Here is a 14409-nt window from a genome sequence, read left to right as displayed (position 1 = left end):
AATTAATTGGTTTTGTATTGTAGCCTTTCCTGTTGGATGTTTTACAATTTAAAAACATTTCATTTGAATGATTACAAGATTGTACCATTCCTCATTGTTTTATATATCTTTCCTTGCATTATACCAAATTGTTAATTAAACAATTAAGAACTAGTGTTGCAAACTTGCTGGGTTTTGAGATGCTCTCACGTATATCATCAGCAGGGTTCATCATAGAGTCCTTGCAGTGCAGGCGACCATTTGTCCATCAAGCTTGCACCAACTCACCTACAGAGCATCTCACCCCAGGCCCTATCCCCAAGTATTCACCCTGCTAATCCCCCTAACCTACACTTTTTGGGACACCAAGGGTCAATTTATCATGGCCAATCCACCTAATACGTATTTGGACTGTGGGAGCAAACCGGAGCACCGGGAGGATACCCACGTAGACACAAAGCAAACTCGCAAATGCCACACAGAGACATCCAAGGCCTGGGTCCTGGTGCTGAGGCAGCTGTGCCAACCACTGTGCCATCATGTCGCCCTCAAGTATTTAACTTTTCTGAAATGTAGTAGAAATACTGTTGCACACTGGAAATTCCACCAGGTAATTTAAGTAGGAAAAAAAATATTTTGACATTGAAGATTCAAACTCTAATTGCAGCACCCAACTCCCATTTTTTTATGCACCTTATGACTTATGATTGTTATCTAGCAATTATTCCAAACATTCATTGCTGAGTGAACAAATTCTTCCCAACATTAATGCTTAATTTAAAACTGAAGGTCAAGTTATTTCCTCTGGCCTCATTTTCCTGGTTTAATTTGAAGACATATTTTAATTATCCACCTACAGCTTCTTCTGAGATTAGTGATCTTGAAATTCTCTAAAACAAATAACACCATCATACACATTGGAAATCAGAATGAAAAAGGAAATTCTAAAAATACGAACATATGAAATCGAAGCAGAAGAAAACCATTGAGCTCCCCAAGCCTGCTCCCCATTCAGTAAGATCATGGCTGATCTGTTTTTTTGGAGTTCCACATTTCCCATCTATCGCCAATGACCTTTGATTCCCTTGCCCAACAAGGATCGATATACCTCTACGTTAAAAATATTCGGTGATCCCCCTTTTACTGCCTTCCAAGGCCAAGTTTCAAAGTTGCACAACCGTTAGAGAGAAAAAATAAATCACCTCATCTCTGTCCTAGAAGGGCATTTTCCCAGTTACACAACAGTGCCATCTTGTTCTGAACTCAACCACAAAAGGAAGCATCCTTTCAGTGTCCACCTTGTAAATATCACTCAAGATCTTACATTCTTCATTCAAAGTCAGCCCTCATTCTTCTAAATTCTAGTGGAAACAAGCCCAGTCTTTCCAACCAATTCTCAAAAAACAACGCACTCATTGTATGTATCAGTCTAGTAAACTCTTCTGAACCGTTTCCAACGCATTTACATACTTCCTTAAGTAAGGAAACCAAAACTGCACACAGTATTCAAAACATGGTCTCACCCAATGTCCTATATAATTGAAGCATTGCACCCTTACTTTTCAATTCCTCTAGTAATAAAGGATAGCTTTCCATTAACCTTCTTGATTACATACTGCACCTTGCATACTAATGTTTTGTGGCTCATGTATGAGAACATCCAAATCCCTCAGCATTCTGCAGTCCATCTCCATAGAAGTAATACTAGGTTTTTTTTAACTCTTCCTGTCAAAGTGAACAAGTTCACACTTTCCCACATTAAATGACACAACAGATCAGTTAGGATGCATGGAAAAAAAAGACAAATTCTATGAGATCCCCTTTCACTCTTAAATTCCAGTGAATGTAATTCTAATCCCATATTAGTCTCTCCTCATCTGACAGACCTGCCATCCCTGAAGTCAGCCTGTACTACTCTATAGCAAGGACATCCTTCCTTAAATAAGAAACCCAAAACTGCACACAATACTCCAGGTGTAATAATTTTACTGAGGCCAATCATCCATCACTACCCTTTTATTTACTGTGATACCTGAACAGGTATCAACAGCAACACAGTGCAGATCAGCTCCTGAACGGAGGCACCTGGTTTGAACCCCAGCTACTCCTTCCCTTTTGGGCAAGCCTCCATCTGCCTGATAGAACAACTCATATTTGACCAGGTCCACAGGGAGATCCCGATGGCCATCAAAAAGTGTCCCAAACATCAATATGTTGAATGTGGTCCATTTTCACCTCCAGGATGAACAAGGAATCTAGGTCTCTGGACAGCCTTTTTGTGTCCTCCTTACAGCTTGCATTCTGTGAGACTTGGGTTTACTTGTACAAGGAGCACAAAGTTAGCATGCAGATGCAGCAAGGAAGGTAAACAGCATGTTAGTCTTTAATGCAGGGGTATTAAGGCAGCTAGGTTAAAGATATCTTGGTACAATTGTACTCTACAGGGCTTTAGTGAGATTACAGCTGTATGCAGTTTTGGTTTCATTTCAGAAATGATACACTTGCATTGTAGCCAGGCAGTGAAGATTCACTAGATTTGACCCTTGGCTTGCTGAGCATCTAAGTAAATTGGGCCTATATTCGCTAGAATTTAAAATAATGACATGTGATCTTGATGAAATATGTAGGATTCTGAAGGGGCTTGAGAGAGTAGATCATGTGATTATTTCCCTTGGGTGTGGAAACGAGTACAGTCACAAGACAAAGGGTCACATATTTATGACCAAGTCCAGAAGAAATCTATTCCACGGAGCTCATGTAGTGCATAGGTACTGCTCCTGCTTCTGAGCCTGAAGGTCCTGGGTTCAAGTCCCACTTCAGGAATTGTTGGCCACAGAATAACTGGTGCAGGCAGGACAGCATAGATCCCAGCCTGGAAAAATGGGGAACTTTGGGGGCAGGAAGGGCATACAGCTGTAAATCCATTACCAAATCCACGATAATGATAGATAAAGTGTGATCAACCAGAATCGTGACCACCCCTTGTAACAAGGGTGAAGATGATGAGAAGTTTCTTTACTCAGAGGACTGTAAGTCTCTGGAATTGCCTGCCCAATGGGGTTGTGAATGCTAATCCTGCTCCTATTGCTTCTGTTCTTGAAAGACAAGAATAATTTTGGGTGTGTAATAATTCATCAGACTGGGGTTATTTCATGTTGAAATTCTCCAATTTTTCCTCACTGGTTATGCATTTGACACCTTGGATCATGAGTGGTTATCTTCTCTGCATTTTTACTAATGTTTATAAATGAGTTTTGTGACCAAGATTGACAATATCTTAATTAGTTGTTCTTTGTTTGCTTCCATAACTCTATTTGTAAACTCTCTTCTTAAAAACAACACTGATTTGTAGATGTTATTAAAAATTGATAAAATTGTGGAATGCAATTTGTAATGCACCAGTAACCACCCCATACAACAAACAGAATTGGACTTAATCACCAAGTTACAATAAATCACTGGCCCTTAGTTGGTATAAACCAAAGTCCCTGTATTTCAATCATAGCAATATGATTCAACATCCTTTTTGACCCCTCTTTTCTCCTTTCCTTGTCATGAATTTTTATGTGGTCTCTACTCAGTGTTGATGCATCCTCTGCACAATATTCACAACTTTACTTCACAGCAGACAAATCATCAATCTGAAGGGGTCATAGATTTGCCATGTTAACACTGTTTTTCTCCACGGCTGCTGCCTGACCTGCTGAGTATTTTCATCACTTTCTATTTTTATATCACCATTCCATTTGCTTTACTTTAGATAGAAGAACATGTTCATTATTGAAAACTCCCTTTTACTCTTCACGTCCCTTCAGTAACTAACCTGTCGTGACTTTTAAAATTTCCCTTTCTCGTTCCTTTATTCTGTTGAATACATAGTTGTCACATTAATTAGTGACTTTTTTTTAAACTGCCATTTCTTAATGCAGCTGAATATCTGATTCATCCGATACAATCCAAGTGTCACTTTAAATCAACCTTCGATTGATCGCATCTTAATAACTTTTATATTCAATCCCCCTCGCTATGATGCTGGCCTTCATAGCGAGGGGGATTCAATATAAAAGTAGGGAGGTCTTGCTGCAGCTGTATAGGGCATTGGTGAGGCCGCAGCTGGAGTACTGTGTGCAGTTTTGGGCGCCGCACCTGCGCAAAGATATTTTGGCCCTGGAGGGAGTGCAGAGGAGGTTTACTAGGCTGATACCGGAGTTGAGGGGGTTGAGCTATGAGGAGAGGCTGAATAAACTAGGCTTGTACTCGTTAGAGTTTAGAAGAACGAGGGGAGATCTCATTGAGACGTATAAGATGATGAATGGGATGGATAGGATAGGATAGAGGTGGAGAGACTCTTCCCGCTCAAAAAAGACAGTGGGACTAGGGGGCACAGCCTCAAGATAAAGGGGGGGGCGGTTTAGAACGGAGTTGAGGAGGAACTTCTTCACTCAAAGGGTGGTGAATCTCTGGAATTCTCTGCCCGTTGAAGTGGTGGAGGCTGCCTCGCTAAATATTTTTAAGACGCGGGTTGATGGGTTTTTGATAAGAGAGGGGATTAAGGGTTATGGGGAGAGGGCGGGAAAGTGGAACGAGCCACGACAGATCAGCCATGATCTTATTGAATGGCGGGGCAGGCTCGAAGGGCTAGATGGTCTACTCCTGCTCCTATTTCTTATGTTCTTAAACAAACATCTGTAGGTTCAAGTCCCATTCCTGAGATTTGATCTCACAATCCAGACTGGTTATTCAGCGCAATACTGAGGGAGCACTGTGCTGTTGGACTTGCTGTCTTATAGATAAGATGTCAAACTGAAGTCTCATTTGCCTACTCAGCAGGGCATAAAACATCACACACAATTTCAAATAAAAACAGAGGAGTTCTACCAATGCCTTCATCAATAATCATCTCTTAACCAGCAGCCCTAAACAAACTACTATTTGGTCATCATCTTATCGCATTTCATCGACCTTGTGCTCAATTTGGTTCCTGCATTTTCTATGTTATTAAAGATAATCATTGGCAGTATAGTGCTTTGGAGAATCTCGAGGCTGTGAAAAGCATTGGAAAAATGCAAGCTCTTTTTCCCCATTAAAGAATGAAGCTGCGTTTGTACAGAGCTTTTCATGCCAAAGAAGCATTCATAGCCAAGAAAGCACTTTTGCAGAGCTGACAAAAAAGGCATACTAAGACCCTACAATCAAAAAAATGACCAAGTAATTTGTTTTAATGGTGCCGGTTGAAGGATAAGTGATCGCCAGGACACTGGAAGAATGCCGCTGCTGCTCTTGAAATAGAAACTTTTAGCTGAGGGCAGATGGAACCTGTTGGTTGCATCCAAACAGTTCTTCAGCAATGCAATGCACTGCATTGTCAGACAAATTGTGTTCTCAAATCTGTGCAGTGGAACTTTTAACCTATAAGTCAGGAAAAATGATACCACGAAGCAAAGCACTCTCACGATCTTTCTGCCCCGCTCCAGTTTTCCTCACTATTAGTGGCCTGTCTTGCCGAGTTCAATTTAAATTTTATACAATCATTAAACCCTGCACAATTCAACTATTCTTCCCATGCAAACAAGTAAATGAATGACTACTTTAAATAACATCACTCAGTCTTGAATTTCTCAGGCAAAATAGCAACCAGAGGATCTAAATTTAAGGTGATTATCAAAAGAATCAAAGATGAACACTTTTTTTTGAAATAGATGATTGATCTGGAATGCACCATCTGAATGAATGGTGGAAACAAACTCAAGAATAACTTTCAAAATAGGAAATATTTTCAGGGCTATGGGGAAAGGGCAGGGCAATGGAATCAATTGGGTAGCTCTTCCAAAATCTCAACTCAGGCACTATGGGCAAAATGCATGGCATCATTCTATGAGCCCCACTCCTGAGATCTGACCACAAATTCGAGGTTAACATTATAGTACAGTATTCATTGAACATTACAGTCTCAGAAGTGTTGCTTTTCAGATGAGCATAAAATTTCCATAATACTGTTTCAAAACAGAGCAGGGGCATGACTGACACCATACTAATGCAAACATTACTTTTAAGGTTTTCTCAGCTTAAAATTGAAAAAGTTTGAATGTTATTAGCACTAAAACCAAAAAAAAGTGCTTTAATAAAAATATTGCATTTCTACTCTCCAAAAAGAACCCCAATAATATCAAACCAGATCAGAGGGGAGGGAAGTAATAGTCATTAGAACGACTCGACAGTTTAAAAAGCCGAGTGTAATTGAATAAATGTGAAGTAATTCACCTCCCGAAACAATGAGTCGTAAAGGAGCTTATAGTCTTGAAAAAGTTCTCAATTATAAGAGAGGCCTTAACTTGATCACTAGAAAAAGTTTTAGAAAACTTCAGTTTCAAAATAAAACGAAACTTTTTCAGAGTCTGGGACTTATAAAATGTCACGATAGTCGCAGATTATTGCTGAAGGGAAAGTTCCAAGACTTGCCCTGCTCCAATGCGCTGATAAGTGACACACTCACCCTAATGCCCTTCACCACAGTGATCTGATCATTTTCATCAGCTTCGAAGGAGACCCGTTTTGTACTCCCGCTACCTCCCATCTCACCAGCATTAATTTTAAAAAAAACACACAGGCGAAACGAAAACAGAGAGGAATTTTTTAAAAAAGACTAAGTATCCCCGCAGGAAAAAACTTAGAGTTAGTTTGTGTCTGTAACAAGACAAACAGTCACAGGCCGCCTCCAACACCGGTCCACTCCATCACACCTCTCCACAACCCGCCTGACAACAACGATCATTGCGATTGGTCAATCCCTGCGCTAACATCCGCCAATGCCCTGGAACCTTCAATTGAAGAGAGGCGCTGGTTGGTCCGTAGTGGTCTCGGGGCGGGGCCGACCGCGAGGGAGACCAGCCCAGTCAAAGAAGTCAGTCAACCTGTTTAAATAAAGTTACCCTTGTTGTCAACGCGCCGGGAATTCTGGGAACTGTAGTTCTCAACCTTGAGGTCTTTTTATTTTAAAAAAGGCTTTCTTCGTATATTAAACAGCCAAAGTCGCTATGATTATGCAGTCTTAGTTTGCTCCATGAAGTTTTTATGTATTATATGTATATCTTGCTGGTCATATTTTAAGAGTCCCGCCCATTTTGGGGGATGATTGGTTCACTGCTCTGTGATTGACGTGAGCTGGGACCGGTAGCTCTAACCGGCAGTCAGCGCTCGCGCATGCGCGCCGCCGCGGGTCAGTGACAACAAAGATGGCGAGTGAGGCGGGCAAATACAGGAGTGTCATCAGTAAAAGTAAAGATCCCTCTGGTTTACTCATATCAGTCATCAGGTGAGTGCAGTCAGAAAAGACGAGGCACCTTTCCATTTTGCATTCGAAAAGCGTTTGTTTGGGCGGCGTTTTTTTTCCCTTTCTAAGTAATAACAGCCAGTATGAATGTTAGGCTGTCACTTGTTTTCCACTTCAAAGGGAAATGTTGGAAAAGAGAGACAGTCGGCTATTATTTATGCTACTTTGCTAATAGCAGTCTATGCTCTTTAAATTTAACCGGTTTGTAGATATTCCAAACAGGACCCTTTTACCATTTTTGTATTTAAGTCTGTTTTATGCTTGTTTTGTCAGTTACTCATGACACTGCTTTGTGCCTCATGATACTACTGTGAAGAATACCATAGATATTGTCCTGTGCGTCCTGTCCAGTACGTATCCCTCTGTCACTTTAAGACCATCTTCACGTGTGTGAGCTTGCTGGGTGCAAATTGGCTGCTGCATTACACTTGATAACAATTACATGTCACAATTGACAGTAAAGTATTTTTGAACGTTATAGATGTGATACAAAATTTTTTTTCAAAATAATATTAAAAGTCCTGCCAACTGACCTATTCTTTTTCCTTCAGGCTGTTCTGTGTCACATTCTGGAGATATAACACACTTATGTAATGCAACCAAGTTCTACTTAAATACCTGACATGTTATGAATCAATGATAGCTATAACAAAGTTTTGTTTGTACACTTCCTGGCCAATGACATTTTTAAAACCAGTAATTGTATCTATGTTGACTATTTCTTTAGCTGAGTATTAAAACAGTTATATTTATAAAGATAAATATAAAGATAAAGTCAGAAATGTTTGCAGCATGGAAACAGGCCCTTTGGCCTAACTTGTCCATGCCACCTCTTTTTAAAAACCCATAAGCTAATTAATTCCAAATATCTGCATTTGGCTCATATCCCTCTATACCCATCATACCTATGTAACTATCAAAATGCTTTTAAAGACAAAATTGTATCCACCTCTACTACTGCCACCCCTGGCAGCTTGTTCCAGACACTCACTACCCTCTGTGGAAAAAACGTGCCCCTCTGGATACTTCTATATCTCTCCTCTCTCACCTTAAACCGATGCCCTCTAGTTTTAGACTCCCCTACCTTTGGGAAAAGATATTGACTGTCTACCTTGTCAGATAATATGCACCTTTGATTTCTGACTTTGTCTTATGTATTTGAGGTCTTTGGGTCCAGACCTGGAGTTTAGAAGGATGAGAGGGGATCTCATTGAAACTTGCAGAATACTGAAAAGTCTGGATTGAGTGGACGTGGGGAAGATGCTTCCATTAACAGTATAGACTAGGGATCTGAGAGTACAGCCTCAGAGTAGAGGGACAACCCTCAGAACAGAGATGAGAAGGAATTTTTTCAGCCAGAGGGTGGTGAATCGATGGAATTCATTGCTACAGAAGGCTGTGGAGATGAGGTCGTTGAGCATATTAAAGACAGATAAATATGTTCTTGATTAGTAAGGGGATCAAAGGTTATGGGGAAAAGGAGGGAGAAGGGAGTTGAGAAGCTTATCAGCCATAATTGAAAGGTGGAGCAAATGCGATGAGCTAAATAGCTTAATTCTGCTTCTATATCTAATGGTGGTGTTATGCTGTAACTGACCAGTTCTGTAACATTTCCAGACTATTCTGTGAAGCATGTATCCCATATTAGCTGAATAATTTTGCAACATAAACATTTTTAAATTCATTTTCCACAACTATTTTGATTTTGGAACTTATTTAAAACTTTATTTGCACTGTTTAGTCACTTGAACAAGTTTTGCTTTTGTGACTAAATAGTTTAGTTCCCTGTATGACCTTGCCTAGATGCAGCACACAAGTAAGACCTCTATAGTGTAATTTGCTGTTTATCCACACAGGTCAGTTGGTAGGACTTTTAATAAGGCTATAAGAAATAGGAAGTTGAAAAAAAGTAGACTGTTCAGCCTCTTGAGCCTGCTCCTCTACTTAATAGGATCATGGCTGATCCTGCATTCCTCATGTGTACTTTTTTGGCTTTTCCCATAACCCTTGATTCCCTTACTGATCAAGAATCTGTCTATCTCAATATACACAAGGAGTTCCAAAGAGACTCACCTATCTGAGAGAAGAAATTCCTCCTCAGCTCAGTCTTAAATTGACACACCTTTCTTCTGATATTATGCCCTCAGGTCTTAAATTCTCCCGTGAGGGGGAACATACCCTCAACATTTACACTGTCAAGGCTCTTCAAGAATCCAGTATGTTTCGGTGAAATCACTTCTAAGCTCCAATGAGTGGAGTGCCAATCTGTATAAACTTTCCTCGTAAAACAATCCCTCCATACATAAGAACATAAGAAATAGGAGCAGGAGTAGGCCATCTAGCCCTTCGAGCCTGCCCCGCCATTCAATAAGATCATGGCTGATCTGTTGTGGCTCAGTTCCACTTTCCCGCCCTCTCCCCATAACCCTTAATCCCCTCTCTTATCAAGAACCCATCAACCCGCTTCTTAAAAATATTTAGCGAGGCAGCCTCCACCACTTCAACGGGCAGAGAATTCCAGAGATTCACCACCCTTTGAGTGAAGAAGTTCCTCCTCAACTCCGTTCTAAACCGCCTCCCCTTTATCTTGAGGCTGTGCCCCCTAGTCCTACTGTCTTTTTTGAGCGGGAAGAGTCTCTCCACCTCTATCCTATCCATCCCATTCATCATCTTATACGTCTCAATGAGATCTCCCCTCATTCTTCTAAACTCTAACGAGTACAAGCCTAGTTTATTCAGCCTCTCCTCATAGCTCAATCCCCTCAACTCCGGTATCAGCCTAGTAAACCTCCTCTGCACTCCCTCCAGGGCCAAAATATCCTTGCGCAGGTGCGGCGCCCAAAACTGCACACAGTACTCCAGCTGCGGCCTCACCAATGCCCTATACAGCTGCAGCAAGACCTCCCTACTTTTATATTCAATCCCCCTCGCTAGGAGATATCCTAGTGAACCGTCTCCAATGAAATAATAGCTTTCCTTAAATAAGGTGACCAAAACTCCACTTGGTACTCAGATGAGATTTCACCATTACCTTTTACATTTGCAGTAAGACTTCACCACTCTTATATGTCAGCCTCCTTAAATAAGGGGTAGCATTCTGTTAGCCTTCCTGATTACCTGCTGTATCCATGTGCCAGCTTCCTGTGTTTTGCACACAAGAACTCCCAAGTCCCTTTCTGTTGCAGCTTTCTGCAGTCTTTCTCTCTTGTGGTGGCCACAAAGGCCATGGAGGATCATCAATAGATCTACCCGGGCTTTATGTAGTATGAGCTGCCTTATTGAGTGAATGGAAGCTCATCCAATGGGAAGCAATCAGCAAGGGTTTTTAAGCCTGTTACTTTATTCAGAGTTGTAGGTCCTGACTGTAAGACTTGGAGGGAATTTTCCTTTGCACAATAAAGGGTGCTGAAAATGAGAAACGGACATTTGGCTGAATTACTACATTCTCCATTTAAATAATTCTCTGTCCTCTTGTTCTCCATTTCAAAATGGACAACTTCACATTTTCCCACATTATACCCCATTTGCCAATTTTTTGACCAGTTATTTAATTTATCACTATATCTTTGTTAACTGCTTGCATCTTTCTCACAACTTGCCTTTCCACCTATTTTTCGTTCTCTATAAATTTGGCTACACTCCATTTGCTTCTTTCTTCAAGTCATGGATATATATTGTAAACAGTTGTGGCCCCAACAGTGCTCTCCTTGGAACCCCACAGGTTACAGTTTGACAACCTGAAAAAGAAGTCCTTGTCCCCACTTGCTGTTTCCTGCCCCTGAGCCAATTTTCTGCCCATGCCAATATACTACCTCCAACAACATATGGATAGGGTTAGTTAAAGTGGACTGGGTGGATAAGTTAGCAGGAAAGACAGTAAGCTTATGACTCAACCTGTTGTGAGGTACCTTATCGAACACCACCTCAAAGTTCAAATACAACGCGTCTACTGGCTCCCCACTATCTACTCTGGTTGAGACTTCCTTGAGAAATGCTAATAAAATGGGCAGACGTGATATCCCTTTCATGAAGCCATGTAGTCTCTGCTTGATTAGATTATGATTTTACAAATGTAATGCTGTTATTTCATAATTGCAAAATGTTTCCAACAATAGTTGTTAAATGAGTTTGCTTATAGTTAGCAGCTTTTTACCTTGCATCTTTCTTGAATAGGAGTGTCACATTGGCAGTTTTTGAAACCCCTAGTAATTTTCCAAAAAATCCTTAAATTCTGGAGAATTGGAACCTACGCATCCACTATTTCTGTCGCTACTTCCTTTAGGATCTTAAGATGCAAGCCATCAGGACCAGGAGACGTATCTACCTTTAGCTCCATTAGTTGTCTCATACTACTTCTCTTGTGATGGCGATGCTACTTAATTCTGCCCCTGTATTCTTTAGTAATAATGTGATGTTCAAAGTATCTTCCACCATAAAGACATGATGACTGTTTAACTCCTCAACCATTTCCTTGTTTCTCAAAACTATTTCCCCAGATTCATTTTCAAGGAGCTTGTGTTCACTTTGATTTCTCTCTTCCTTTTTATATATTTAAATAAGCTCTTATTGTCAGTTTACATATTCCTCACTAATTTGCCTTCTGTTCATTTTTAGTCCTTCTTTGCTAGATTCTGAATTTACTCCAGTAACTTTCTTCCATTTTATAAAAAAAATTTTTTCTCACACCTCCCTATGAATGTGGAAGTGCGATATTAACATGAATTCTTTTTCTTCTTTGTGTCTATATACAATAAAAATTAACACTGAAGAAATGTTCCAACAAGATTTGATTGGTAAGAGTTTAACTTGAGTGGTAGACTGAATCATTTTCTTGCAACTTAACTTCCTCTATACCCCTGGTCTCTGAGGCAATATAGAGTTACTGGCTCAATTTTAACGAAGTGCATACAATTTAATGCACACATTGCACTTGTCACAAGGCAGTGATGTATTAAGATAATCACTTGATTCATTTTTCAGAAGTGCATCTAAATTTAAATGTCAGTATCATTAAAATGCACTTTAGCGTAACAAATGCTGGTAGGACTCCTCCATCTGGTCTCTGTGTTCAGTAATGGGAAGTGACAGAATTGGCCAGGGTTCTACAATCATCCCACTGGTTTCAAGTTGGGGATGAGATTAGTAACGTTTATGATGTCCCCTAAATTAAGTAATATTTGACCCTTATTATCCAAGCACATGTAAATAACGGCTGGTCGGACAAGCTACTGGAGATCACCCAGTGTCAGTGAAATTTTACACAGCAAGTCATTATCACTCCCATAAACGATGGGATAAAAGGATACTTCAAGCCATCTTTTTCTTGAACATTAATTGAAATGGGGGGGGGGGGGTGGGGGGGGGGGTGGGTGGTGGGGGGGGGGGGGGTGGGTGGTGGGGGGGGGGGGGGTGGGTGGTGGGGGGGTGGGGGGGTGGTGGTGGGGGGGTGGGGGGGTGGTGGTGGTCGGGGGGGGGTGGTGGTGGGGTGGGGGGGGTGGTGGGGGGGGGGGTGGGGTGGTGGTGGGGGGGGGGTGGTGGTTGGGGGGGGGTGGTTGGGGGGGGGGGGTGGTGGGGGTGGTGGTTGGGGGGGGTGGTGGGGGGGGTGGGGGGGGGGTGGTGGTGGGGTGGTGGTGGGGGGGGGTGGTGGTGGGGTGGGGGTGGTGGGGGGGGGTGGTGGTGGTGGGGGGTGGGGTGGGGGGGGGTGGGGTGGGGGGGGGTGGGGTGGGGGGGGGTGGGGTGGGGGGGGGGGGGTGGGGGTGGGGGGGGTGGGGGTGGGGGGGTGGGGGGGGTGGGGTGGGGGGGGTGGGGGGGGGTGGGGGTGGGGGGGTGGGGGGGTGGGGTGGGGGGGGTGGGGGGGGGGGGGTGGGGTGGGGGGGGTGGGGGGGGGTGGGGGTGGGGGGGGTGGGGGGGGTGGGGGGGGGGGGTGGGGGGGGTGGGGGTGGGGTGGGGGGGGTGGGGGGGGGTGGGGTGGGGGGGGGTGGGGTGGGGGGGGGGTGGGGGTGGGGGGGTGGGGGGGGTGGGGTGGGGGGGGGTGGGGGTGGGGTGGGGGGGGGGGTGGGGGGGGTGGGGGGGGGGTGGGGGGGTGGGTGGGGGTGGGGGTGGGGTGGGTGGGGGTGGGGGGGGGGTGGGGGGTGGGGGGTGGGGGGGGGGGGGGTGGGGTGGGGGGGGGGGGTGGGGGGGGGGTGGGTGGGGGGTGGGGTGGGTGGGGGGGGGTGGGGTGGGGGGTGGGGGGGGGGTGGGGGGGGGGTGGGGGGGGTGGGGGGGGTGGGGTGGGTGGGGGGGGGGTGGGGTGGGGGGGGGGTGGGGGGTGGGGTGGGGGGGGTGGGTGGGGGGGGGGGGGGGGGGGGGGGTGGGGGGGGGGTGGGGTGGGGTGGGGGGTGGGGTGGGTGGGGGGGGGTGGGGGGGGGGGGGGGTGGGGGGGGTGGGGGGGGGGGGTGGGGGGGGGGGGGTGGGGTGGGGGGGGGGGGGGGGGGTGTGGGGGGTGGGGTGGGGGGGGGGGTAGGTTTGATGTAGAACTTGATCAAGTAGATATTTGCAGCCAGTCCATTTATGATAAACTTTGAGCAATATATAGTTAATGTGATCATTTTTATAACTATGCATACATCCTTTGAATGTACATTGTAATCATTTTAAGTGCATATGATTTTTTTCTGAAAAGTAGTTGCCTAATGTAAAATCCTTGCAGTGAGAATTTGAAGTAGGAGGGGCAGCATATGAGTTCAAAAAATCAAGGCAACTAGTCTTTTTTTGTTAATAATATTTTGTAATGTGCATTAAAACACATTTTGAGTATCGATCTGAGGTTATAACTAGAATCCTACATTGCAGAAGGAAGCCATAGGGCCCATCGAGTCTGCACCACCAAGGTCCCATCCCCATAACTCCAGGCATTTATCCAAGCTAGTTCCCCTTGAAACTAAGGGGCAATTTAGCATGGCCAATTCACCTAACCTGTCTATCTTTGACTGTGGGAGGAAACCAGAGCACCCTGAGGAAATGCACGCAGACACAGGGAGAATGTGCAAACTCCACAGTGACTTAAGCCAGGAATCAAACCCGGGTCCCTGTCACTGAGGCAGCAGTGCTGACCACTGTGC

At 44.0% G+C, this 14409-nt stretch overlaps 2 protein-coding genes across 2 annotated transcripts in view; one reads left to right on the top strand and one right to left on the bottom strand.

Annotated features, from left to right (window-relative positions):
- chchd3a (coiled-coil-helix-coiled-coil-helix domain containing 3a) overlaps positions 1-6734 on the bottom strand; it is a 303356-nt gene extending 296622 nt beyond the window's left edge. Inside the window, exon 1 of the mRNA XM_080207651.1 lies at positions 6473-6734. Coding sequence (XP_080063777.1) covers positions 6473-6553 — 81 coding nt within the window. The 5' untranslated portion in view covers positions 6554-6734. The remainder of the gene's footprint in view (positions 1-6472) is intronic.
- Positions 6735-7211: 477 nt separating this feature from the next.
- Positions 7212-14409, top strand: part of exoc4 (exocyst complex component 4) — a 544546-nt gene continuing 537348 nt past the window's right edge. The window contains exon 1 of the mRNA XM_080207649.1: positions 7212-7291. Coding sequence (XP_080063775.1) covers positions 7212-7291 — 80 coding nt within the window. The remainder of the gene's footprint in view (positions 7292-14409) is intronic.

The sequence above is a fragment of the Carcharhinus amblyrhynchos genome, chromosome 19 (genome assembly GCF_965287045.1).
Source record: "Carcharhinus amblyrhynchos chromosome 19, sCarAmb.v2.hapA, whole genome shotgun sequence".
Classification (NCBI taxonomy): Eukaryota; Metazoa; Chordata; class Chondrichthyes; order Carcharhiniformes; family Carcharhinidae; genus Carcharhinus; species Carcharhinus amblyrhynchos.
The sequence above is the reverse complement of the archived record's forward strand: the minus strand, read 5'-3'. Positions and strand labels throughout refer to the sequence as shown.